This window comes from Schistocerca americana, chromosome 2 (genome assembly GCF_021461395.2).
Source record: "Schistocerca americana isolate TAMUIC-IGC-003095 chromosome 2, iqSchAmer2.1, whole genome shotgun sequence".
In the NCBI taxonomy this organism is placed as follows: domain Eukaryota; kingdom Metazoa; phylum Arthropoda; class Insecta; order Orthoptera; family Acrididae; genus Schistocerca; species Schistocerca americana.
The window spans coordinates 719,765,084-719,792,680 of NC_060120.1; the positions used below are offsets into that span (position 1 = coordinate 719,765,084).

The 27,597-nt window shown below is 47.2% G+C and overlaps 1 protein-coding gene across 1 annotated transcript in view; it reads left to right on the forward strand.

The window, feature by feature from the left end:
- LOC124594376 (juvenile hormone acid O-methyltransferase-like) overlaps window positions 1-27,597 on the forward strand; it is a 131,763-nt gene that overhangs the window by 39,936 nt on the left and 64,230 nt on the right. Inside the window, exon 3 of the mRNA XM_047132745.1 lies at window positions 1,173-1,305. Coding sequence (XP_046988701.1) covers window positions 1,173-1,305 — 133 coding nt within the window. The remainder of the gene's footprint in view (window positions 1-1,172; window positions 1,306-27,597) is intronic.

The window sequence follows — 27,597 nt, forward strand, 5'->3', positions numbered from 1 at the left end:
TCAGGATCTTCCGTGGGCTGAAATTTTCGTATAGTTCAGCGGAAAAGACTGAAGCAATTCAGAATCCTGAGCATCGATGTGACAAGATTAAGTGGAAATTTGTCAGGGCCAACCGAAAGGCGTGCATGTGCGTCCGCGTTACCATGTTGCGCTGTCGAACAACACACAATCTCGTACTGTTGAAACAACAAAGCCCATCGTTGCAATTCTTGGGCAGTTCATACAGGAACCGATTTCCTCGGATCAGACTGCAAAGCCTTGTGATCCGTGACTAAGTAGAATTTTCTGCCATACAAATAGTGGCGAAATTGGGTGACGACATACACAATAGCTACTGCCACTTCAGTTTGTGAATAGTTGCACTGGGCTTCGGATAACACTTCCGATGCGAAAGCAATAGGTCTAACTTTATCCCCCCTGCAAGTCTGGGTGTAAGAATAGGCCCGAGGTATTCCTGCCTGTCGTAAGAGGTGACTAAAACAAATTTCACACGTTTCGGCCCTTATGTGATGGTCACCTTTTACAGGGTCCGTAGGCCCTTGCTATAACTTTGCACTCGGCACAGGTCGATAGGGCGAACAATAGATTGTGACGTGTTGAGAGAGAGAGAGAGAGAGAGAGAGAGAGAGAGAGAGAGAGAGAGAGAGAGAGAGAGAGTGAGAGTGTCGAGATGCGCTAGAGTGGTTGGCGGGAATGGTGTTCCTTATTACCATACATTCAGTATTGCACAGGACTAACTGCAAGGTAAAACTCCCGTAGCAGTCAATTCAGATTACCAGCCCCATTAGGTTCACGGTCATGTTAATAATAAATACTGGGCTGCTATTCATTCAGATCAGGTCGGGATAAAAATAACGGTGTTACAACCTGTAGGGTTTGACATGCATTCTTCAAAATTTCCCAAAAAGCGAGCCAATTGGTGACTCAGACAAGGTGACAGTTGCTGGTTCAAAACACGAGATAGGTCCCACGATCACTTCACAGCTGTGAAGAACCTAGAAATACTAAAAGTAAGAAATATTTGTAATGAACTTTTAGGGACACAAAATAGTGGAGAGTATTTACCTTGGAAGCGTTCTCAAAATCTCTTGCAATTACGTCAAAAGCATTACTGAACTTAATTCTGTCTGTTCTGAAAGACAGTTGGTTATCGTAAGTATCTTTCTTTCCAGCGTTCCTTTAAGAGCAGTTCACGAGCTGCTGGCAACTGGTGGAGAAGCGGTGTTGATGATCATCCCGTCTTCTCCTCTATATAGTACTTACAAATGGTTGGCAGGACTTGGAAGATACTGCCACTACATGGAGGTACGGACTTCACAGCAACCAATACAGTGGTACTGTCTCCTTTTTTAGATCAGATTCTTTCATTCCAAATGATCCGTAGTGAGGAGGTCCTCCAGGATGTAGAACATGTCAGAAAAACAATAAAATATGACAAATATTTACAACTGAAACAAATAAGCTGATGTACATTCCACAGGTTCCAAGTGGAATGATACGTCATTTTTTAAATGAATACTACATGACAATCGTTTACAAACACTAATGCACTGACTTTAAAATAAATAAATTTTTTGTTTGTAAGGTAATAAACAAGTAATACAATTACTACAATACTTCTTTACAATGAACACATTACTGCACTGAAATGGTGCAGAAGTTATATATACCAGGTGATCAAAAAGTCAGTATAAATTTGAAAACTAAAACCCCATGTTATTCCAAGCATGTGTCAATTTTACCCCTCTATCTACATCATTCCGTGGTTTAAGTTATCAAATTTATACTGACTTTTTGATCACCTGATATATAATCAGTTGGTTCTATTGAGAAATTTATCAATGGAGTAAGAGCTGGCCACCAATAAATCCTTTAGGCTTCTCTTAAACTGAATTTCATTGGTTGTTAAGCTTTTTATGCCTCTTGGCAAGTTACTGAAAATGTGTGTCCCGGAATAATGCACATCCTTTTGTACAAGGCTAGGTGACTTTAAATCCTTGCGAAGATTGTTCCTATTTCTAGTATTGATTCCATGAATTGAGCTGTTGGTTTGAAAGTTAAATTTTTAATGACTAATTTCGTTAAGAAATATATTGGGAAGCAGTAGTTAGCATCCCTGGTTCCCTAAACCTGCTTCTGCAGGATGTTCTTGAATTGACACCACATAAAACTTGTACTGCACGAGTTTGTGTCCGGAAAACTTTAGCTTGGCTTGATAAATTACCCCAAAAAGTATTGCCATATGACCTAATGGAATGAAAGTCAGCATAATATGCTAACTTTTCCGTTTTTATATCCCTGTGTCTGACTCAATTCGCATTGCAAATAGATATTTGTTAAGACGCTTCAGCAGTTCTGTGGTGTGCTCCTCCCAGTTGAATTTATTATCAAGTCGTAATCTCAATAACTTTACACGATCCACCTATTCCATCTCCTTGTCATATGTTAGGCATATACTCATGGGACACAGTTTACAAATTCTGAACTGGTTGTGGAGTGTTTCTTCAAAGTTTAATGACAAAGAATTGGCTAGGAATCAGTGATTAATATCAACAAACATTTTATTAGCCGATACTCCACAGACTACACTTGATTAGCTATTTATTTCAATTTTTTATCATCGCAAACAAAACAAACTTGCCATCTGGTAATGTTACTCATAAAAGTCATTGACATACATAAGAAAAAGGGCCCTAAAATGGAACCTTGTGGGACCCCACATGTAATTAGTTCCCACTTCGATGATGTCCGATAGCGTAATACATGCCACTTTCCTAACGCCCTTTGTTTCCTGCCAGAGATAAAGATTTGAACCATTTTTCAGCATTTCCTGTTAACAATAATATCCCAATTTATGTAAAAGGATATTTTGATTTACAGAGGCAAATGCCTTTGACAGATCACAAAATATACTAGTTGCCTGCAATTTTTTATTTAATGAACTAAGCACATTTTCACTGTAAGTGTAGATAGCCTTCTCAATATCCGAACCGTTTAGAAATTCGAACTGTGACTTTGACAGTGTGTTATTTGAGATAGGATGGTTATAAAGCCGAGTGTACATTACTATTTCAAAAATTTTTGAGAATGGTGGCAAAAGTGAAATTGGATGGAAATTTGATGCTATTTCTTTATCTCCCTTCTTAAACAATTGCTTAACTACAGCATATTTTAACCATTCAGGAAATGATCCAGTGATAAACGACTGGTTACACAGACAGCTTAATGTGTTACTTACCGCAGAACCACATTCTTTGATTAACTTTGTTGATATTTCATCATCGACTATTTTCTGCTGGAGATCATTTCTGCTGTTGTAGTGAGGGTCAAATTCGTACTATGGAAGATATTGAAATGTCTGGTCTCAGGTACTCCATAGCAGCATCTACAGAACCTGACAACCCCATCTTGTCAGTAACAGTTACAAAATGTTCGTTAAAAAGTTCAGCAACGTCATAACTGCCGTCTGCTTCACGTCTGCTGTGCAGTGAGCTACCTTAATGTAAGTATTAACTGTATTTTTCTTGTCACTTCTTCCGTGTGTTTTTGCTTTTAGGAAGCTTTAATTGTCCAGTGCTAGTAAGTGTTCCATAGATTTGGTCTTGAATACAGAGGGAGTCCCTATAGTCAGCCATAATGCCAGTAGTGCCAGTGTTTGTTTTTTCAATAGTCCAGAGACAGGTAGTGCTATTTCCATTGTTTCCTACAAGAAGTGGCTAGCAACCACAGTTTAGTCAACAATCAGCCGCCTTTAGTGAATTAGCTGTCTAGTTAAGTTGATTAACTCTCTACAGTAAATCGATTTCTTAGGATGGATAGGATGTGTGACTGCTGTGTACGGACGCAGGAGGAGCTGGCCACTGTTCGCGAACAGCTGAACGTGTTACGTGTTGATGGCCGCGGTCAGCCGTCTTCAGGCTGCTGCCTCGGAGTGTAGCGGCAATGGGGAGTCTGGTGCGTCGCATGGTACACCCCCAGGTGTTAGATGCTTCACCCACTTTCCCTGCTGTCGAGACATCTTCGCGGGTACCGGGCGCGGTTGGGCCATCCTCTCCCCAAGGGGGTGGCGGGTTCAGCGGCGTTCGCGGCGCACGAGGCGGAAGGTAAATGTGGAGGCTGGCCGTGTGGCATCTCCCGCTCTGCCTGTGAGTGGGCATGTGGCCGCTCCTTCATCAAGGTCCGAGCAGGCACACGGGGGGAGGGGTTTATTAGTTATTGGGAGCTCCAACGTTAGGCGGGTGATGGAGCCCCTTAGAGGAAAGGTCGGGGAAGGAGGCCAGTTCACTCTGTCTGCTTGCCGGGTGGGTCTCATCAGAGATGTGGAGGAGGCACTGCCGGCAGCGATAGAGAGCACTGGGTGCACCCGACTGCGAATTGTTGGTCATGTCAGCACCAATGACTCTTGCCGTCTGGGTTGAGAGGTCATCCTCAGTTCGTACAGGCGGTTGGTGGAATTGGTGAAGGCGGAAAGCCTCGTTCGCGGGGTGGAATCAGTGCTAACTATTTGTAGTATCGTTCCCAGAACCGATCGCGGTCCTCTGGTTTGGAGTGGGTGGAAGGCTTGAACCAGAGGCTCAGACGATTCTGTGGAGATCTGGGGTGCAAATTTCTCGACCTCCGCTATCGGGTGGAGAAATGTAGGGCCCCCTGAACAGGTCAGGTGTGCACGAAAAGGGTAGCGGAGTACGTGTGGAGTGCACATGGGGGTTTTTAGGTTAGAGAATTCCTTCCCTAGGCCCGACAAGACGCCTTCCGCCGAGCGAGGTGGCGCAGTGGTTAGACACTGGACTCGCATTCGGGAGGACGACGGTTCAATCCCGCGTCCGGCCATCCTGATTTAGGTTTTCCGTGATTTCCCTAAATCACTCCAGGCAAATGCCGGGATGGTTCGTTTCAAAGGGCACGGCCGACCTCCTTCCTCGTCCTTCCCTAATCCGATGAGACCGATGACCTCGCTGTCTGGTCTCCTTCCCCAAACCAACCAACCAACCAACCAACCAACGCCTTCCGCCGGCAAGGTAAGAGTAGGCAAAATGCAACAGGGAATAACAATATTAATGTGCTAATAGTAAACTGTAGGAGCGTCTATATAAAGGTCCCAGAACTGCTCTCAGTAATTAACGGTCACAACGCCCATATAATACTAGGGACAGAAAGTTGGCTGAAACCAGACGTAAACAGTAATGAAATCCTAAACTCAGATTGGAATGTATACCGCAGACAGACTGGACAGTAAAGGGGGAGGCGTGTTTATAGCGATAAGTGCAATAGTATCGAAGGAAATTGATGGAGATCCGAAATGTGAAATAATTTGGGTGAAGGTCACTGATAAAGCAGGCTCAGACATGGTAATTGGATGTCTCTGTAGGCCCCCTGCCTCAGCAGCTGTTGTGGCTGAACACCTGAAGGATAATTTGGAAAATATTTCGAGTAGATTTCCCCACCATGTTACAGTTCTGGGTGGAGATTTTAATTTGCCAGATATAGACTGGAAGACTCAGACGTTCATAACGGGTGGCAGGGACAAAGAATCCAGTGAAATTTTCTTAAGTGCTTTATCTGAAAACTACCTTGAGCAGTTAGAGAGCCGACTCGTGGCGATAACATATTAGACCTGGTGACAAACACCCCCGAACTATTTGAAACAGTTAACGCAGAACAGGGAATCAGCGATCATAAAGCGGTTACGGCATCGAGGATTTCAGCCTTAAATAGAAATATTAAAGAAGTTAGGAAGATTTTTCTGTTTAGAAAAAGTGACAAAAAGCGGATTACAGAGTACCTGACCGCTCAACACACAAGTTTTGTCTCAAGTACAGATAGTGTTGAGGATCAGTGGAGATGAGTATGTGCCAAGCAAGATCGTAAGAGATGGAAAAGAGCCACCGTGGTACAACAACAGAGTTAGAAAACTGCTGCGGAAGCAAAGGGAACTTCACAGCAAACATAAACATAGCCAAAGCCTTCCAGACAAAAACTACGCGAAGCGAAATGTAGTGTAAGGAGGGCTATGCGAGAGGCGTTCAATGAATTCGAAAGTAAAGTTCTATGTACTGACTTTGCAGAAAATCCTAAGAAATTTTGGTCTTACGTCAAAGCGGTAGGTGGATCAAATCAAAATGTCCAGACACTCTGTGACCAAAATGGTACTGAAATAGAGGATGACAGACTAAAGGCCGAAGTACTAATTGTCTTTTTCCAAAGCTGTTTCATAGAGGAGGACTGCACTGTAGTTCCTTTTCTAGATTGTCGCACAGATGACAAAATGGTAGATATCGAAATAGACGACAGAGGGATGAAGAAACAACTGAAATTCCTCAAAAGAGGAAAGGCCGCTGGACCTGATGGGATACCAGTTCGATTTTACACAGAGTACGCGAAGGAACTTGCCCCTTCTTGCAGCGGTGTACCGTAGGTCTCCAGAAGAGCGTAGCATTCCAAAGGATTGGAAAAGGGCACAGGTCATCCCCGTTTCCAAGAAGGAACGTCGAACAGATGTGCAGAACTATAGACCTATATCTCTGAAGTCGATCAGTTGTAGAATTTTGGAACACGTATTGTGTTAGAGTATGACGACTTTCCTGGAGTCTAGAAATTTCCTCTGTAGGAATCAGCATGGGTTTCGAAAAAGACGGTCGTGTGAAACCCAGCTCGCGCCATTCGTCCACGAGACTCAGAGGGCCATAGACACGGGTTCACAGGTAGATGCCGTGTTTCTTGACTTCCGCAAGGCGTTCGATACAGTTCCCCCCAGTCATTTAATGAACAAAGTAAGACCATATGGACTATCAGACCAATTGTGTGATTGGATTGAAGAGTTCCTAGATAACAGAACGCAGCATGTCATTCTCAACGGAGAGAAGTCTTCCGAAGTAAGAGTGATTTCAGGTGTGCCGCAGGGGACTGTCATAGGACCGTTGCTATTCACAATATACATAAATGACCTTGTGGATGACATCGGAAGTTCACTGAGGCTTTTTGCAGATGATGCTGTGGTGTATCAAGAGGCTATAACAATGGAAAATTGTACTGAAATGCAGGAGGATCTGCAGCGAACTGACGCATGGTGCAGGGAATGGCAATTCAATCTCAATGTAGACAAGTGTAATGAGCTGTGAATACATAGATACATCCCTTATCATTTAGCTACAAAATAGGTCAGCAACTGGAAGCAGTTAGTTCCATAAATTATCTGGGAGTAGGCATTAGGAGTGATTTAAAAAGGAATGATCATATAAAGTTGACCGTCGGTAAAGCAGATGCCAGACTGAGATTCATTGGAAGAATCCTAAGGAAATGTAATCCGAAAACAAAGGAAGTAGGTTACAGTAAGTTTGTTCGCCCACTGCTTGAATACTTCTCAGCAGTGTGGGATCCGTACCAGATGCGGTTGATGGAGGAGATAGAGAAGATCCAACGGAGAGCAGCGCGCTTCGTTACAGGATCATTTAGTAATCGCGATAGCGTTATGGAGATGATAAACTCCAGTGGAAGACTCTCCAGGAGAGACGCTCAGTAGCTCGGTACGGGCTTTGGTTAAAGTTTCGAGAACATACCTTCACCGAAGAGTCAAGCAGTATATTGCTCCCTCCTACGTATATCTCGCGAAGAGACCATGAGGATAAAATCAGAGAGACTACAATCCACACAGAGGCATACCGACAATCCTTCTTTCCACGAACAATAAGAGACTGGAATAGGAGGTACTGGAATAGAGGTACTCAAGGTACCCTCCGCCACACACCGTCAGGTGGCTTGCGCAATATGGATGTAGATGTAGAACACTATACACGTCACCAATGTATCATTTACTCTTAATGCTGTTTGTCCCTCTTCATATCTGGTTCTACTGGTCTCCTCCTTCACTATATCCCATATTGTCTTCATTTTGTTACCTAATATGACTATCTTTTCCTTGTAATATAATTGCCGTCTTCGTACTACAGTCTTCAAAATTTTGCAGTGTTTCTTGTAATCTACTGAACTTTTTCCGATTAAGTTTTCTTTTTGTTTTACAAGATACCACCTATTCCTTGAGTAATCCATGGCCTCTTAGTAAACTTTGCTCTAACCTTGGTTAGTTTTGGAGGAAAACAGTGCTGAAATAAGGTAAGCACATTATCTTCAAAAGTGTTACATTTTACATTCATATCATGAGCACTGTAAACATCAGCCCAGTGAATGTTTCTGGGGAGTGTCCTAAAATAAGCAATTTTTTGTTTATTACCCTCTTGAGCTCATATTTGACAGATTTCATATCCCGTTCAGTATTAACATTTAACAGGAGGAACTGCGTGTCATGGTCTGAGAGGCCATTGACTATTTTGTAACAGGGCAAGGTTCTTGAATTAGTATCTCTTATTGAAGGAAATAGTGCGCATATAGTATTAGGAACGGAAAGTTGGTTAAAACCGGAAGTGAACAGTAACGAAATCCTAGACACAGAATGGAATATATACCGCAAGGATAGGATAAACGCCAATGGTGGAGGAGTATTTATAGCAGTAAAGAATTCAATAATATCCAGTGAAGTTATTAGCGAATGCGAATGTGAAATAATCTGGGTTAAGTTAAGTATCAAAGGTGGGTCAGATATGATAGTCGGATGCTTCTATAGACCACCTGCATCAGCAACCGTAGTAGTTGAGCGCCTCAGAGAGAACCTGCAGAACGTCGTGAAGAAGTTTCGTGATCATACTATTGTAATAGGGGGAGACTTCAATCTACCAGGTATAGAATGGGATAGTCACACAATCAGAACTGGAGCCAGGGACAGAGACTCTTGTGACATTATCCTGACTGCCTTGTCCGAGAATTACTTCGAGCAGATAGTTAGAGAACCAACTCGTGAAGCTAACGTTTTAGACCTCATAGCAACAAATAGACCGGAACTTTTCGACTCCGTGAATGTAGAAGAGGGTATCAGTGATCATAAGTCAGTGGTTGCATCAATGACTACAAGTGTTATAAGAAATGCCAAGAAAGGAAGGAAAATATATTTGCTTAACAAGTGATAGGGCACAAATCGCAGAATATCTGAGTGACCACCATCAAACGTTCATTTCTGAGGAAGAGGATGTGGAACAAAAATGGAAAAAATTCAGAAACATCGTCCAGTACGCCTTAGATAAGTTCGTACCGACTAAGGTCCAAAGCGAGGGGAAAGATCCACCGTGGTATAACAATCATGTACGAAAGGTACTACGGAAACAAAGAAAGCTTCATCATAGGTTTAAGAGTAGTCGAATCATAGCTGATAAGGAAAAGCTGAACGAACCGAAAAAGAGCGTAAAGAGAGCAATGAGAGAAGCATTCAACGAATTCGAACATAAAACATTGGCAAACAATCTAAACAAGAACCCTAAAAAGTTTTGGTCATATGTAAAATCGGTAAGCGGATCTAAATCCCCTATTCAGTCACTCGTTGACCACGATGGCACCGAAACAGAGGACGACCGAAGAAAGGCAGAAATACTGAATTCAGTGTTCCGAAACTGTTTCACTGCGGAAAATCGTAACACGGTCCCTGACTTCAGCCGTCGCACGGACGCCAAAATGGAAAATATTGAAATAAACGATATCGGAATTGAAAAACGACTGCTATCACTTAGTAGCGGAAAAGCATCCGGACCAGACGAGATACCCTTAAGATTCTACAGTGATTATGCTAAAGAACTTGCCCCCTTTCTATCAGCAATTTATCGTAGATCGCTGGAAGAACGTAAAGTACCTAGCGACTGGAAGAAAGCGCAGGTCGTTCCCATTTTCAAGAAGGGTCATAAATCAGATGCGAATAATTATAGGCCTATTTCGCTTACGTCAATCTGTTGTAGAATAATGGAACATGTTTTGTGTTCTCGTATTATGACGTTCTTAGATAATACAAATCTCCTTCATCATAACCAACATGGATTCCGCAAACAGAGATCATGTGAAACTCAGCTCGCCCTATTTGCCCAAGAAATTCACAGTGCCGTAGACACTGGCGAGCAGATTGATTCCGTATTCCTGGACTTCAGGAAGGCGTTTGATACGGTTCCGCACTTACGTTTAGTGAAAAAAATACGAGCTTACGGAATATCGGACCAGGTTTGTGATTGGATTCAGGATTTCCTAGAAGAAAGAACACATGTCATTCTTAACGGTTCAAAATCTGCAGATGTAGAGGTAATTTCGGGAGTACCGCAGGGAAGCGTGATAGGACCTTTATTGTTTACAATATACATAAATGACTTAGTTGACAACATCTGTAGCTCCGTGAGGCTATTTGCAGATGACACGGTTGTCTACAAGAAAGTAGCATCAGAAGACTCGTACGTACTCCAGGAGGACCTGCAGAGGATTAATGCATGGTGCGACAGCTGGCAGCTTTCCCTAAACGTAGATAAATGTAATATAATGCGCGTACATAGGGGCAGAAATCCATTCCAGTACGATTATGCCATAGGTGGGAAATCATTGGAAGCGGTAACGACCGTAAAATACTTAGGAGTTACTATCCGGAGCGATCTGAAGTGGAATGATCACATAAAACAAATAGTGGGAAAAGCAGGCGCCAGGTTGAGATTCATAGGAAGAATTCTAAGAAAATGTGACTCATCGACGAAAGAAGTAGCTTACAAAACGCTTGTTCGTCCGATTCTTGAGTATTGCTCATCAGTATGGGACCCTTACCAGGTTGGATTAATAGAAGAGATAGACATGATCCAGCGAAAAGCAGCGCGATTCGTCATGGGGACATTTACTCAGCGCGAGAGCGTTACGGAGATGCTGAACAAGCTCCAGTGGCGGACACTTCAAGAAAGGCGTTACGCAATACGGAGAGGTTTATTATCGAAATTACGAGAGAGCACATTCCGGGAAGAGATGGGCAACATATTACTACCGCCCACATATATCTCGCGTAATGATCACAACGAAAAGATCAGAGAAATTAGAGCAAATACGGAGACTTACAAGCAGTCGTTCTTCCCACGCACAATTCGTGAATGGAACAGGGATGGGGGGGATCAGATAGTGGTACAATAAGTACCCTCCGCCACACACCGTAAGGTGGCTCGCGGAGTATAGATGTAGATATAGAATATTGTTCGTTGAACCTTCCTATAAAGATATTAGCAATGGCTGTTTGTGAGCAATTGGCTACCCTAGTGGGGAACTTTACAGTGGGAATTAAGTTTAATCATGGTGTTAGTGGCCCAAATAAGTTCTCACTGGGACAGCCTTCAAGGAAATCTACATCGAAAGCGCCAGCAACCACTATTTCTTTTTGATTGTTGAATGGACAAGTACAGTTCTAAGGTGGTTAATGAACAGATTACTTACCTGCAGGAGCTCGATATACACTTAAAATCATGGATTTTTGTGAAATTCTACTTCTGTTGCTAATGCTTCCATATGCTGTTAAAGGAAAAAGTTATGAATGTCTGTTCTTAAATTTCACAGTTCCTGATGAATTTGCCAACTCCTCCATCCTCCATTTCTGCTCTACAAAAGTGAAACGCTAACCTAAACCCAGTAACACTTAAGTTCTAAGTCAGTCTTCACATCATGTTAAGAGGCAGATTTTTCAGCTGGGTTTGAGTACTCTAATTCGTTTATGCAGGTAATTAATTCATAACTTTTATTTCTCAGTCCTCGAATATTTTGATGCAATAAAGACTGAGTTCAAATTGGGTAGTTAAAATATTTGCTTGTTGTTGAAAATTCTTTACCAGTAGCTGTTTATGCTGAAGTAATAACCAAGAACTATGTTTCTTGATTTCTTTCTCAAACTCAATCATAACCTCTCTTAAAATTTCGTTTCTTTCTGTCCTCGCTACCTTAAAAAATGGTCTTTTCTCAACTCTATAACGACCGTTATTTCCCACACCTGACAGTGCCTCCCCCTTCAACTTTTCTGGTATTTTCCCAGCCAGTTTACACTTCCCTTTCCTGTTTAGTTGAAGGCCATGCCTAGTATAATCGCACCTATTGAGAGAATCAACAGGAACCACACCAATGTGTGGCACTGCACCCGACATAAGTAGCCGTTCCAACTCCAAATGAACACTGACAGAAGAGTTCAAATGAGGTCGGTCAACGCGCCCGAGGACAGATACAAACTCAACACCAGTATGTTTCGATGCTGATGCAATCATTGCGAGGTCACACTCTATACTGTACCCAGTATCTCTGTCAATACCATTACCTGGCCCACCCACTATAACCATGGTATCTCCCTTAGTGAAATCTTTGCAAAGTGATTCTAAATCCTGTCACCTGCTCCAGACCAGCACTTAAAGTGAATAGCTACAGCCACCGGATTAATTTCAAGAAATAAATGAAACTGCAGAATTACAAAGCAGATGGTTCTGTTTTAGCAACAACGAGGGAGGGGAGGAGGTGGGGGGAAGGGCTGGACCGGAGAAGACCTTAGTGATGGAAAATGTGGCGTAAATTGGTGTTGTGTTGAAAATATGAGGTCGTGTTGTGAAGTAACGTCCCCGCATTTATGTAAAAACTCAACAGCTTCTTCAATGTTAGTAACATTCCAAATCTCCATTCGTAACGTCTACCTATTTGAAGCACTTTGCCACTGGAGGCCTCCAAATTTTAACGTGAAACGTAACTATGTCGGTGAGTGAGAAACAGCATACTGTAACACAGAAGACACGGTCCACACACTTAGCACCCTCTACTTCAGCATGCTAATGCCAAACCAAGCAACAGCGCTGGGACATCCGCGAAATCAGACACCTCGGGTCGTCATCCTCCATACAGGCCCGACTTGACCCTATAATATTTTCATGTTTCCAGAACGTAAAGAAGACATTCGAGGACTTCACTTAGATAATTAAGCGGCACAAGCAGACGTGAGGTAGTGGCTCCGCCAGCAAAGTCGAACAATGTACATTGACGGTATCAAAAACGGGTTTCACGTTGGGAGAAATGTCTGTCTCCACTGTGAATCTTAAGAAATGAATGTGTAGACATGAAGAATAAGTATATACAACGTTACTAAAATTAACCCCTCAAAAAAGCTTAATTACGTTTCACATAAACTCAGATGTTGCTTTCCCACACGCCCTCTTAGATAGTCCCCAAAATTTTGAATCGTCCATTGTTGAAAAGATCGCTCTCGCTCTCGCTCTCGCTCTCGCTCTCGCTCTCGCTCTCGCTCTCGCTCTCGCTCTCGCTCTCGCTCTCGCTCTCGCTCTCGCTCTCGCTCTCGCTCTCGCTCTCGCTCTCGCTCTCGCTCTCGCTCTCGCTCTCGCTCTCGCTCTCGCTCTCGCTCTCGCTCTCGCTCTCGCTCTCGCTCTCGCTCTCGCTCTCGCTCTCGCTCTCGCTCTCGCTCTCGCTCTCGCTCTCGCTCTCGCTCTCGCTCTCGCTCTCGCTCTCGCTCTCGCTCTCGCTCTCGCTCTCGCTCTCGCTCTCGCTCTCGCTCTCGCTCTCGCTCTCGCTCTCGCTCTCGCTCTCGCTCTCGCTCTCGCTCTCGCTCTCGCTCTCGCTCTCGCTCTCGCTCTCGCTCTCGCTCTCGCTCTCGCTCTCGCTCTCGCTCTCGCTCTCGCTCTCGCTCTCGCTCTCGCTCTCGCTCTCGCTCTCGCTCAATTACGAACCAGCTCCTGTATCACTTAAATCATTATTAGCAAAATGCAGAAATACTCTGCCATACAGATTACACCTGCACGTACGTCTGTCCTTAATGAAACGTCCTCGAACATAAACACATCCTAATAATGAGGCATAATGTAGACACCTATGCCGTAAATATTCACACCACCTTCCGAACACGAAACTAAACGTACAGTTTGCTTACGCACTGTAGTCTAACACAAGATCGGATATTTGTCATCTATGATGAATCCGTAACAAATACATGCCCACCCCCCTCCCCTCCCCTGTGTATATGGGGGTTAGAATAGGCCCAAGGTATTCCTGCCTGTCGTAAGAGGAGACTTAGAGGAGCCTCTCACTTTCCGGCCCTAAGAGTTCAGGTTCCATTCTATGGTGTGACCTACCACTTTCCAAATTCTACAGAAATGCAGGCCATGCGGGGAAAGACTCCTTACGGGTTGCACGAGTTACTCATAGTGCCCTTACATTTGATATCATGAATCTCTTGTCATAGCTTTGCATTTCCACCTGTAATTAAACTATTTGGGTGAAGACACTTCTCGTAGTATGTCATCTTCCATTGTCGCCTGTCATATTTCGCCCCCATGACCGAATTGGATTTCGCTGCGCCCAATCTCCAGCACAGTATCCAGTCAGTTGGGGTGGGTCTGTCCTATACCTATTTTGTGGTAGCCCATAGAAGCCTCAACATAGTCCAAGGGATTATTTTCCATTGTGACCACCTCTTGCAGTCTGACAAAGAGCTCCACGCCAATTTAGAATGGCGGGGTGTTAATTTCATCCAGCACGTTTACAAGGTACCCAAAGACAACTGGGTTGCTACTGGTGCCTTCATCTTGGCCTTTGACGGTGATCAATTGCCTGAAAGGTCAAGGTGATCGTTTATTGCTGCACCACTATGTGGTGCTTCAAGTGCTGGAACTTAGGGCACATGCCTTCCTGCTGCACTTTCAGTGCCATATGTCGAGATTGCGGACGTCCACTGCACCCAGGCTGCCCAGCACTCCAAAAGGAGAAGAAAATAATGGAGTAAAAGACCCTGGACCGGATGACTTGCAGGCTAAGTAGAAATATGAAAGATTACACCCCATTCAGTTGACGTTGACATACGCTGCAGCTATGTCACCATCACTGTCTCAAGTGCCAAGCGTTCTTCACTCTGTGCCTCGAACAGTGGGTCCTCAGGGACACCAGAGTACATTTGCTCCCTTGGAGGTAGGGGAAAAAAATCTTCCTCTTTTTCTCCTAAAGCACCTACTTTGCGAGTAAGGCCCCCTCCTCCCCAAATGCATGGGACATTTGTTCACTCCCCTCCCCCCCCCCCCACCAGAGAAGCACAGCCTCCTCTGGCTCCTCTAGTACGCAAGGGGCAAGGTGTCCCTTGGATCCCCTCATTCACAAGGTCTCCACTAATGCCAGTGGCTCAAAGAGCTGAGAGATGCTGGAAGAGCAGCTTCATGGTCTTCTCCATTCCTGAAGCTTCTTCAGAGGAATATTCCCAGCAAGCCACCAATGAGAAGCGAGAGAGCAAGCTAACTGTGAAGTCTGCTAAGAAACAGAATCCTCTGGTGGCCCCACACCACCATTCCTTCCCCCTAGGGGGTCCATAACTCTTTTATGGATATGTGCATAGCGAGCACAGGACCCCGAGTTAATATGTCCCGCTTTCCTTTCCGGGCTGCATATCTTCCTCTTCCGCATCCTTCCCTATCCCCCATTTTCGCCCCCCCCCCCCCCCGCTCCCCTCACTGCCAGCTATTTCCTTCCCTTTCTCCCCATTTGGGAGTATGTTTTGTGCATACGTCTGGAGACGGATGCTTGAAACTGAAACGCATTCTTCCCTTTCTCTGCTTGCACGTCATCCTTCCTTTGTCCTTCTCTTTTCCTTGCCTCTTCTCTTTACCCTTTTCTCCGCTGCGGTGTTTGAGACCTCTCTTCTTCACCTTTCGCTTTGTTTTTCCCTCCCTGTGCATGTCTGAAGGCTGACTCACGCATTTCCATGCGTAGCCGGTGACGGGGTAACACGAATTCACTGCCCCGGGTAGACAGGTAGGACACGTACGTACCCCATGGTAATAGCCAGGCCCAGGGAGGGGTGATTACCCGAGCTGATACCTTCCGCAAGTGCCGATTGGTCCCTCCGTCCGTATCTCGGGAGGTGTGACCTGAGGTGTGAACAATCACCTAAGGCGGGAGTGCCCTCAGAGAGGGCCCCACAAGGGAGGAGCGCGCCATCGGAGACGCCGGTAATCATGGGGATTCTTCCGCAATGGTTTCCTCACCTTCCACTATGTCTGCTCACAAGCGTAAGTTCAATGAGTCTCAGCCACAGACAGTTCTTCCATCGTTGCCACAGTTCCTTGTTGTTTCTCGGTCTGACGGTCACGACTTCTTTACAGTCAAACCTTTCATTATTCAGTTAGGTGTCGACACAATTGCAGGTCCAGTAAAGTCTTGTTCCAGATTACGAAATGGCACCTTGTTATTAGAAACAGTCTGTGCCCTCCAGGCACAAAAATCACTGCGTACTTCACTGCTACACACCTTTCCTGTCCAGGTGGAAGTGCATCGCACTTTAAATTCCTCACGTGGGGTCGTTAATACACCGTCCCTCGACGGATTGTCCGATGAGGAAATTAAACACTACTTGTCTGACCAGGGTGTAACGGTTCTCCATAGTCATGAAAAGGGTCGACTCGAACATCGTTCCAACCCGTACTGTCTTCTTGACATTCTACAAACTCCCATCGAAGGTCGAAGCAGGGTATGAGGCAATTTCCGTTCGCCCTTACATCCCAAACCCTACGCATTGCTATAGGTTCAATCATACCAGCCAGTCCTGTTCCAATCCGGCCAAATGTGTTGCGTGGCAAGGATGACCATGAGGGTGCTTGTCCACCTCCATCCCCTCGTTGCATTAACTGTATGGGTGAGCAGGGTGCTTCCTCTCAAGATGGTCCCATTTTTAAAGACGAAAAGCTCCTTCAGGAAATCATAGTGAAGGAAAAGGTGTCGACCTTTGCTGCTCGAAAATTATTCACCAGTCGAAAGCCCACTGTGCCTCAGACAGGAAAATAAAGCACTGTTCTTCCCTCTCCTCCGTCAACAAAGTACGTGGCCACGCAGACCTGTGACCTCACCTTTAGTGACAGGGTCGTCAGATCGGCCAGCACAAAGATCGCCTGTTCAAACTTCCCACTTTCGCCTGCTCACTCTGTGGCTCGCCCTTCATCGTGTTCTGCTAAATCTCGATCCCAAAAGTCACACCCGGACTTGCAAAAAAGACATACTCCTGAAGATTTTTTACGTACTCCAACTTCACAACCATCGGTTCCTCTTTCATCTAAGCATCATGGTCCCAAGAAGGCTAATAAGGAATCCAGTTCCTCTCCCTCTCCGCCACGGCGTGTCCAATCGACAGCACCACCTGGCGGTAACCGCCATCGGCCGTCTTCTGTGTTGCCGAGGCGCAATGCTGGCGGCTGATCAACCGGCCGATCGCTGGTGGCAGGAGCTGCTCCTGAACAACCTATGGATCGGGATCTTCTGCCTTCAGCTGAGTGCCGTTCCACGCTGTCGGTCGCAAGCTCTGAGCAGTGGTCGAGTTGACGGCAACGTTGGTCCCATTCATCCATTTTCTGTCTACCCTATATCCATTATCCATTGGAATATCTGCGGCATTAGAGCCAATCAGGATGAATTGACGATCCTCTTAGAATCCTACTCGCCGGTCATCTTCTGTCTTAAGGAAACAAAGCTGCCTCCCCACGACCGCTTTGTTCTCCCACATCTAAAGTCCGTCCGATTTGATCTCCCCTCTGTTGAAGGCACTCCATCACATGGACTCATGATTCTTCTCCATGATACTCCCCATTATCACCCAATCGCCTTACACTTCCTTCCAAGCTGTCGCTGTCCGTCTTTCACTTTCTGGATACACCTTCTCTCTTTGTACTGTATGCATTCCATCGTCCACACCAATGGCGCGAGCTGATCTACTTCATCTTCTTGGTCAGCTTCCACCCCCCTATTTGCTGGTTGGGGACTTCAATGCCCACCACCCGCTTTGGAGATCTCCACATCCCTGTCCGCGTAGCTCACTACTGATAGACGTCTTCCAGCAAGCGGATCTAGTCTGCCTCAACACTGGGGTCCCCACATTTTTGTCTGCCTCCACGGCAAATTTATCTCATTTGGACCTTGCGGTCGGTACTGTTCCGCTAGCTCGGCGCTTCGAATGGTTCGCCCTTGCTGATACACACTCGAGTGACCACTTTCCATGTGCCCGATTGCAGCCACAACTGCCATATATGCGCCCGAGACGCTGGAAGTTTGCCCAAGCCGATTGTACACTTTTTTCGTCTCTAGCGACATTCGATGATGGTCACTTTCCTAGCGTCAACGACGAGGTCACTCATATTACAGACGATATTCTTACAGCTGCGGAACGTTAAATACCTCGCACCTCCGAATTGACCCGGCGCCCCCCAGTTCGTTGGTGGAAAGAGGCATGCCGTGACGCAATACGTGAGCGGCTATGTGCTCTTCGTATTCCGCCACCATCCTACTTTGGCCAACTGTATCCGCTATAAGCAGTTCCGTGCGCGGTGCCGTCGCGTCATCCGCGATAGCAAGAAGGCAAGCTGGGACTTCTTTACTAGCTCATTTAACACCTTCACTCCCTCCTCGGTAGTTTGGACTCTGATTCGACGGTTATCAGGCGCGCCTAGTTTCTCTCCGGTCTTTGGGCTCACTGTCGCGCATGATACATTAGTGGACCCCGTCGCAATTTCTAACTCACTGGGTCAACATTTTGCTGAGATTTCGAGCTCTTCAAATTACCCGCTAGCGTTTATCCCCAAGAAACGTGCAACGGAATTGCGACCTCTTGCTTTCTACTCCCACAATTGCGAAAGCTATAATACTGTTTTCTCCATGCGGGAACTCCAACATGCACTCTCTTCTTCTCGCTCCTCCGCCCCAGGACCGGATGGTATCCACATCCAAATGTTGATGCATTTATCATACCATAGTCTGCGTTACCTCCTTCGCCTTTATAATCGAATTTGGACAGACAGTACTTTTCCCAGACGATGGCGGGAAGCTATCGTCGTTCCCGTTCCGAAACCTGGAAAGGACAAACATCTCCCCTCGAGCTATCGCCCCCATTTCTCTCACGAGTAGTGTCCGTAAGGCTTTGGAGCGTATGGTGAATTGCCATTTAGCGTGGTGGCTGGATTCCCGCAGTCTTTTAACACCTGCCCAATGCGGTTTCCGAAAGCATCGTTCTGCAGTTGACCATCTTGTTGCTCTCTCCATTTATATCATGAACAATTTTCTCCGGAAAAGCCGAACAGTAGCAATATTTTTTGATATGGAGAGAGCATACGACACCTGTTGGAGGACAGACATCCTCCGCACACGGTTCTCTTGGTGCTTTCGAGGTCGGCTGCCCCTTTTTCTTCGCGAATTTGTGGCAGAGCGCACATTTAGAGTGCGGGAGAACACTACACTCTCCCGTACTTTCTCCCAAGAAAACGGGGTACCCCAGGGCTCCGTGCTGAGTGTTGTACTGTTTGCCATTGCTATAAATCCAATTATGGATTGTCTCCTTCCTGATGTCTCGGGCTCCCTCTTTGTGGACGATTTTGCGATCTACTACAGCTCTAAACGGACCAGCTTTCTTGAACGTCGTCTTCAAGGCAGTCTCGATCGCCTCCACTCTTGGAGCATCGAAACAGTCTTCCGCTTTTCTCCCAGTAAGACCGTCTGTGTTAATATTTCGCGTCGTACGGAGTTTCTTCCACCTTCCTTACATCTAGGACCTGTCAACCTCCCGTTTTCGGACGTCGCAAAATTCTTGGGTCTTATGTTTGACAGAAAACTGTGCTCGTCCTCCCACGTTTCCTATCTTTCGGCTCGCTGTCTGCGTTCCCTTAACACCCTCTGTGTCCTGAATGGTACCTCTTGGGGAGTGGACCGAGTGGTCCTTCTCCGCCTCTATCGCGCCTTAGTGCGATCCCCCCCAGGGGGTCCACAACTCTTTTGTGGATACGTGCGTGGCGAGCACGGGGCCCCGAGCCATTGCGGCCTTCTTTCTCTCCCGGGCTGCATTTCCTTTCCCTTCCCCTCCTTTCCCCTCCATGCTCCTTTCCCCTCGCCCTCTCCTCTCCCTCTATTGGTGTCCTTGCTTATGTTCGCCCCCGCTATCATCCTGGTTCTGTTGGTTTTACACTCCGGCTTTGTTGCGTAATCATCTCCTCCTTTTGGCATTCCTTGGTCCCCCTCTGGGGTTTGACCTCCATTCCAAAATTTCTCTCCCGTAGTGTGAGCCATTTGGGGAAGAGCACCTTACCTAGTGTCTCCAACGTGCGCCCTCATAGTACATTCCACCTTCTCTTTTATGTCGTTGTCTGATGCTAGGGTGCATAGCCAGCACAGTAGCCAGCCCGTGTGGTGGGGTCGCTATGAACCCTTTTGGTTGAGCCCCCTGAAGACACAGAAATCACACTTCTGATACCTGAGCTGTGACCTCCTCATGCATGCCTTAGAGTGGTTGCTCGTCATCCTGGAGCATCGGAACTCGCGGCAATGGCCGCCGTTCCAGACGGCCCTTGCTGTGGCTGGGTGGCGCCCGTGAGGAGAGCCCCTGATCAGAGTGGGTGGTATCAGGGCGTACGCTATGCAGATGAAACGCATACGGGTCCAAAACTCTGGCCGTTCTTCTGCGGCCGTCTCTCTGCGTGGTACTGATTCCTCAAGTGCTGCTTCTCTTGCCCCTTCGGTCTTCCCTTCCAGGGCTACCACCTGGGAAGAGGGTCAGGCCCGTCGTCTAGGGGCAAAACCTTTCCCTCATTATCTAGTTTGCACCAGGACTGATGGAGATACTTTCACCAGTGTCAAACCTTTATTCTTTGTGGAGCACATTGAAGACAAGTTTGGCGAAGTGGACTCCCTGAGCAAGACGCGGTCTGGTTCGTTGCTGATAAAAACCGCTTCAGCTGCCCAATCTGCGGCCCTTCGTGCCTGTAAGCATCTTGGCACAATTCCTGTGTCCATTGCCCCTCACCAGTCTCTAAATATGGTACTAGGTGTGACTTTTCACAGGGACCTCATCCTTCAAACTGATCAGGAACTTCGGGACAATCTCGGATGGCGGGGTGTTCACTTTGTTCGGCGTGTTCAGAAGGGTCCTAAAGATAATCGTATTGATACTGGTGCCTTTATCCTGGCCTTGGAAGGGGATACCTTTCCTGAGACAGTTAAGATCATGGTCTATCGCTGTGATGTGAAGCCGAACATCTCACTTCCTATGCGGTGTTTCAAGTGCTTGCGTTTTGGCCACATGTCTTCTCGCTGTTCACAGGACCCTCTCTGTGGTGACTGTGGACGTCCACTCCATGAGGGGAATCCCTGTGTTCCCCCTCCTGTATGTGTCAATTGTCATGGTAGTCTTTCTCCACGTTCACGAGATTGCCCAGTATATAAGAAAGAAAAAAAGATACAGGAGTATAAGTCCCTTGATCGTTTCAGCTACACAGAGGCCCGTAAGAAATATGCACGATTGCACCCTGTGTCCATGACATCTAGTTACACCTTGGTTACATCTTCACCCTTTCCTTCCCCATCCTTAGGCCCATCCCGGACCCCTCTCCTCCCCCCCCCTCTGTGGCTCCCGCACCTTCTCCTATGGGCGCTGCTCTCCCTCCCCAGCCGGAGAAGTGTCCCACACCTTTGGCGTCTGCCAGTCAAGGGCGCCTCTCCCGGGATGCCCCTTCCCGGCACCTTCCAAGTCAAAGGTCTGCTGCCACGCGGCAACCGCGAGAGCCCCCAGGTCGCCCAGTCTCTTTCTGTTCCTGATCTTGCTGCAGCTGGCTCCTTTATGCCCCACAGCCCTCCTCGATCTCAGCCTGAAAAGAAGAAGAAACATAAGTCCCGAGACAAAGAGCCTCTGGTGTCACCGGAGGTCCCTTCCCAGACTTCACCACCGGATTCTGACCTGTCGTTCATGGATGTCGCCCCATCCTTGTCGGTGACGGGTGGGGACCCGGTGGTATGACTGGATTTAGCGTGTTCAGCCCTCATTTAAACCATCGTTCTGTGGTTCTCCAATGGAATTGTAATGGCTACTATCGTCACCTTCCGGAATTGAAATCCCTTCTTTCGTCCTACTCTGCAGCTTGTGTGGTTCTCCAGGAATCTCATTTTACTGATGATCACTCACCGCCCCTCCGTATGTTCCGTGTTTTCTGTCGAAATCGGGTCGGACCCTTACGGGCTTCGGGTGGCGTTTGTACGTTGGTCCGTACAGACATTGCTAGCACGTGGATTCCTCTCCAAACTACATTGGAAGCGGTTGCTGTTAGGGTCCACTTAGACTTTGCAGTCACAGTTTGCGATCTTTATCTCCCTCCTGACAGGACTTTCACCTGCTGCCTTACTTACTCTTCTTCAGAAACTTCCTCCTCCCTCCCTTCCTCCTCCTTGGGGATTTTAATGCTCATCATCCTTCGTGGGGCAGTGCCTTTTCATCTAGACGAGGTCTTCTTATAGACCACTTTATTGCAGACCACGACCTGTGCCTTCTTAATGATGGCTCCCCTGCTCATTTCAGTGTAGGTCATGGTACCTTTTCTGCCATTGATCTTTCTCTTTCTTCTCCCTCTGTCCTCCCTTCATTACACTGGTCACCTTTGTGATAGTGACCATTTCCCGTTGATTATCACGCTCCCTTCCCTCTCCCCGATGGACAGGTTACCTCGTTGGTACTTTCACCACGCCGATTGTCCTCTATACACTGCACAGGTAGAGTTTTCTCCCTCTTGGTCGGGTTGTATTGATGACGTCCTACGTGACGTGTCTGACGCGATTGTTCGCGCTGCTAACCTTGCTGTCCCGCGCTCATTTGGACAATTTCGTCGCCGGCAAGTCCCGTGGTGGAGTACGGCCATTCCCATTGCCATCCGTGATCGCTGTCGAGCTTTGCAACACTTTAAGAGGAACCCATCTGTAGCCAGCCTTACTACCTTAAAACGCCTCCGTGCTTAAGCCCGTTATTTAATCAAACAGGGTAAGCGGATGTGTTGGGAACGATTCGTTTATTCCCTTGGTTCTACTGTCCTTCTGTCACGGGTATGGGCTACACTTCGTTCCCTCCCAGGCCTTCACCTCCCAGATGGCATTTGTACGGACCCATTAGTTCTTGCAGAACATCTTGCAACCCATTTTGCAGTGGCCTCATCGTCAGCCTCCTATCCAGCTGTTCATCAAAAACAGCGGGCTGAAGCTTCCACCTTATGTTCCACCACTTGTGAGTCAAAATCTTACAACGAACCTTTTACTGAATGGAAATTCCTTTCTGCTCTATCTTCTCATGATACGGCCCCTGGCCCAGATTCCATTCATAACCAACTGCTTCAACATCTCAGTGCTCCACAACGGCAACATCTTCTTCGGGTGTTTAACCGTATCTGGCTCCAGGGTGACTTCCCTTCTCATTGGAGGGATAGCATTGTGGTTCCTGTCCTTAAGCCTGGTAAGAACCCCCTATCTGTTGACAGCTATCGGCCAATTAGTTTGACCAATGTTGTTTGTAAGTTACTTGAATGGATGGTAGCCCGTCGGCTCAATTGGGTCCTCGAATCTCGGGATCTATTGTCGCCTTACCAGTGAGGCATTCGAGAGGGACAGTCTTCAATCGCTCATTTACTTCGCTTGGAATCCGCAGTTCGGCAGCCTTTTTCCCAGCGCCGCCGTTTGGTTGCAGTGTTTTTTGACCTTCGCAAGGCCTATGAAACGGCCTGGCGCCATCACATCTTACTTACCCTTCATCAGTGGGGTCTTCAGGGCCCACTCCCGATTTTTATCCGCCATTTTCTGATCCATCGGTCATTCAGGGTTCGAGTTGGTACTGCTTTTAGTTCTCCATGGACCCAGGAGACGGGCATCCCACAGGGTTTTGTCTTGAGTGTCCTTCTTTTCCTCATTGCAATCGATGGAGTTGTGGCCTCTGTCGGTGCCTTGGTCGCCCCTGCCCTGTATGTGGATGATTTCTGCATTTGGGTTAGTTCCCCCTCTATGGCATATGCAGAACGGCAGCTCCAGGTGGCTATACGGCGTGCATCTGCATGGACCCTCTCACACGGGTTTCAATTCTCTCCCTTAAAATCGCGAGTGGTCCACTTCCGTCGCCGTACTACAATCCACCCTGATCCAGAGCTATATCTCGCTGCACAACGAATGCCTGTGGTCCCATAGTTTCGTGTCCTGAGTCTTCTTTTCGACAACAAGCTCACTTGGCTGCCACATATCAGACTCCTGAAGGTAGGATGTTTCCGTAAACTCAATGTCCTCCGCTTCCTTGCCCACTCATCTTGGGATGCGGACCGTTCCCTCCTCTCTTTATCGTGCTCTAGTTCTGTCTCGCTTGGACTATGGTTGTCAAGTTTATGGTTCAGCTGCTCCTTCCACACTGCACTTGCTGGATCCAGTCCACCATCGTGGTGTCCGTTTGGCCACCGGTGCCTTCCCTACTAGCCCTGTTGATAGTCTCCTGGTTGAAGCTGGGATCCCCACATTTCTGTACGGCGGTCCCAGCTTCTGGTGTCTCATGCACTCACTATCCGTTCCTCTCCCACTCATCCTTCCTATTCTATCCTGTTCCCAGACCATGGACGTCGCCCATCCGATTCCCGCCCCAGGGCGGGTTTACCGGTTGGGCTGCGCCTTGCGTCTCTTAACCGTGATTTTCAGCTTCCTTCTTTGTCCTGTCTTCCTCGCTCCCTCCCTTCCACTCCTCCTTCGTCAGTTCCTCGGCCTCGAATTCGGATGGATCTCCGCCGCGGTCCCAAAGATTCCATCCCCCCAGTGGTGTTCCGTACCTTTCTCCGCCAAATTTTATGGTAGTTTGGGGATGCTGTTGTTTTTTTACACTTACGGCTCTAAATCTGATCATGTTGGGTATGCCTTCACGTCCTCTGTTGGAACGGAAAATCATCTGCTGCCACCTACATGTGGGGTGTTTCCTGCGGAATTGATGGCAATTTCCCAGGCCCTTACCTTTATTAAACAATCCCAACACAACCGCGTTTTGTTATTCACGGACTCGATGAGTGGCCTTCTTGCTATTGACCGGTGTTTTTCGCGCCATCCCTTGGTCTCTGCCATCCATGACCATCTCGCTGATATTTACTGTGCTGCTTGTTCTATTGACTTTCTTTGGGTCGCTGGCCATGTGGGTATCCTGGGTAATGAGCTCGCTGATCGTTTGGCTGGGGGAGCAGTTACTTAGCCCCGTTTTCTGTAGCCCCTCCTGCAGCGGATTTACGGCTTCACATCATATCCCACTTCGCACAGTCATGGGTCAATTCTTGGGAGGCTACTCCCCTGTCTGATGAACTTCGTGGAATTAAGGTGACACCAGGCCCGTGGCGTTCTTCCTTTCGCATCTCCCGAAAGGACTCGACCACACTGTGTCGTCTCCACATTGGCCATTCTCGGTTGACCCATGGTTTTCTTTTGCGTGATGAGCCACCCCCACTATGTGGTTGTGGAGCCTTCCAGTCAGTAGCCCACATTTTGGTTGAATGCCCCTTTCTTTTGGCTCTGCGTGCTTAAGTACAGGTTCCCCCACACTTTACCTTTGATGTTGGCTAACGATTCCCAGATGGTCTCTCTGGTTCTCGGTTTCCTCCAGGAAAGTGATTTTTATTCTCAGTTTTAAGGTTTTTAATCTCTCTCTGGTGTTGGGACAGGGCGGTGATTGTTTGGGTGTCTACCACTGTAAGCAGTGTTTGGAGATTCCTGATTCACCTCCCTGACCGATTTCTCTTTTCTTCCCCTTTTACTCTGTTTTTACCCTTTTTCTTAAAGCTTGGTTAGTCTTTCTACTCCCATACGTACTTTCTACATTTTAGCAGTTGTACCTTTTCAGTCACAGGTGGTCTTGCCTATGCTGCTTCAGCATAGTGTTGGGTTCGTTCTCTTGCCGACTTCCCTCATTTTGTTTTTCACCAATGACAACATGACTGCCTTTTTACGTTCTTCTCTTTTTCCGTTTTATTGTTCTGATTTTACTGAGTTGTCCCATTAGCGGAATGGCGCATATTTGAAACAAGGGACTGATGACCTTGCTGTTTGCTCCCTTAAACCTTAACCAACCAATCAACCATCGTTGCCACAGTTCCTTGTTGTTTCTCGGTCTGACGAAGGTCACGACTTCTCCACGGTCAACCCTTTCATTATTCAGAAAGGGGTCGACGCAATTGCAGGTCCTGTAAAGCCTTGTTCCAGATTACGGAATGGCACCCTGTTGTTAGAAACAGTCAGTGCCCTCCAGGCACAAAAATTGCTGCGTACCTCACTACTACACACCTTCCCCATCTGGGTGGAACCGCACCGTACTTTAAATTCCTCGTGTGGAGTCGTATATAAACGCTCCCTCGATGGATTTTCTAACTAAGAAATTCAGCACTACCTGTCTGACCAGGGCGTAACGGCTGTTCATAGGGTTATGAAAAGGGTTGACACGAACATCATTCCAACCCGCACTGTCTTCTTGACATTTGACAAAGTTCAACTCCCATCGAAAATCAAAGCAGGCTATGAGATAATTTCCGTTCGCCCTTATGTCCCAAACCCTACGCGTTGCTATCGGTGTCAGCGGTTCAATCACACCAGCCAGTCTTGTTCCAATCCGGCCAAATGTGTTGTGTGGCAAGGATGCCCATGAGGGTGCTTGTCCACCTCCATCCCCTCGCTGCATCAACTGTATGGGTGACCACGCTGCTTCCTCTCGAGATTGCACCGTTTTTAAAGACGAAAAGCTCATCCAGGAAATCAGAGTGAAGGAAAAGGTGTCGACCTTTGCTGCTCGAAAATTATTAGCCAGTCGACAGCCCACCGTGCCTCACAGGAAAATACAGCACTGTCCTTGCTTCTCCTCGGCCAACAAAGGAGGCGGCCACGCAGACTTGCGACCTCACCTTTAGTGCCACGGTCGTCAGATAGGCCAGCGCAAAGATCGCCCGTTCCACCGCACCACTTTCGCCTGCCCACTCTCTGGCTCACCCTTCGTCGGGTTCTGCTATATCTCGAGCCCATAAGTCAGACATCAAGACTTCGAAAAAAGAGTATCCTCGTGAAGAGTTTTTACGTACCGCAACCTCCCAACCATCGGTTCCTCCTTCATCTAAACATCATACTTCAAAGAAGGCTACAAAGAAACCCAGTTCCTCTCCTTCTCCGCCAAGGCGTGTCCCATCTACAGCAACACCTGGCGGAAATCGCCCTCTGCCGTCTACTGTGTCGCCGAGGCGCACTGCTGGCGGCCGATCAACCGGCCGATCGCTGGTGGCAGGAGCTGCTCCTGAACAACCTATGGATCAGGATCTTCTGCCTTCGGCTGAATGCCATTCCATGCAGTCGGTCGCAAGCTCTGATCAGTCGTTGAGTTGACAGCAGTCTTAGTCACATTCCTCCACTTTCTGTTCACCCTATGTCCATTATCCACTGGAATATCCGCGGTATTCGAGCCAATCGGGATGAATTGTCGATCCTCTCACGATCCTACTCGCCAGTCATCTTCTGTCTTCAGGAAACAAAGCTGCGTCCCCACGACCGCTTTGTTCTCCCTCATTTTCAGTCCGTCCCATATGATCTCCCTCTGTTGAAGGCACTCATGCACATCGACTCATGATTCTTCTCCATGAAACTCTCCATTATCACCCAATCTATTTAAACACTTCCTTCCAAGCTGTCGCCGTCCGTCTTTCCCTTTCCGGATACACGTTCTCTTTGTACTGTATACATTCCATCGTCCACACCAATGGCACGAGCTGATCTCCATCTTCTTGGTCAGCTTCCACACCCCCCCTCCCCCATTTGCTGGTTGGGGACTTAAATGCCCACCACCCACTTTGGGGATCTCCACATCCTTGTCCACGTGGCTCACTATTGCTAGACGACTTCCACCAGGCAGAT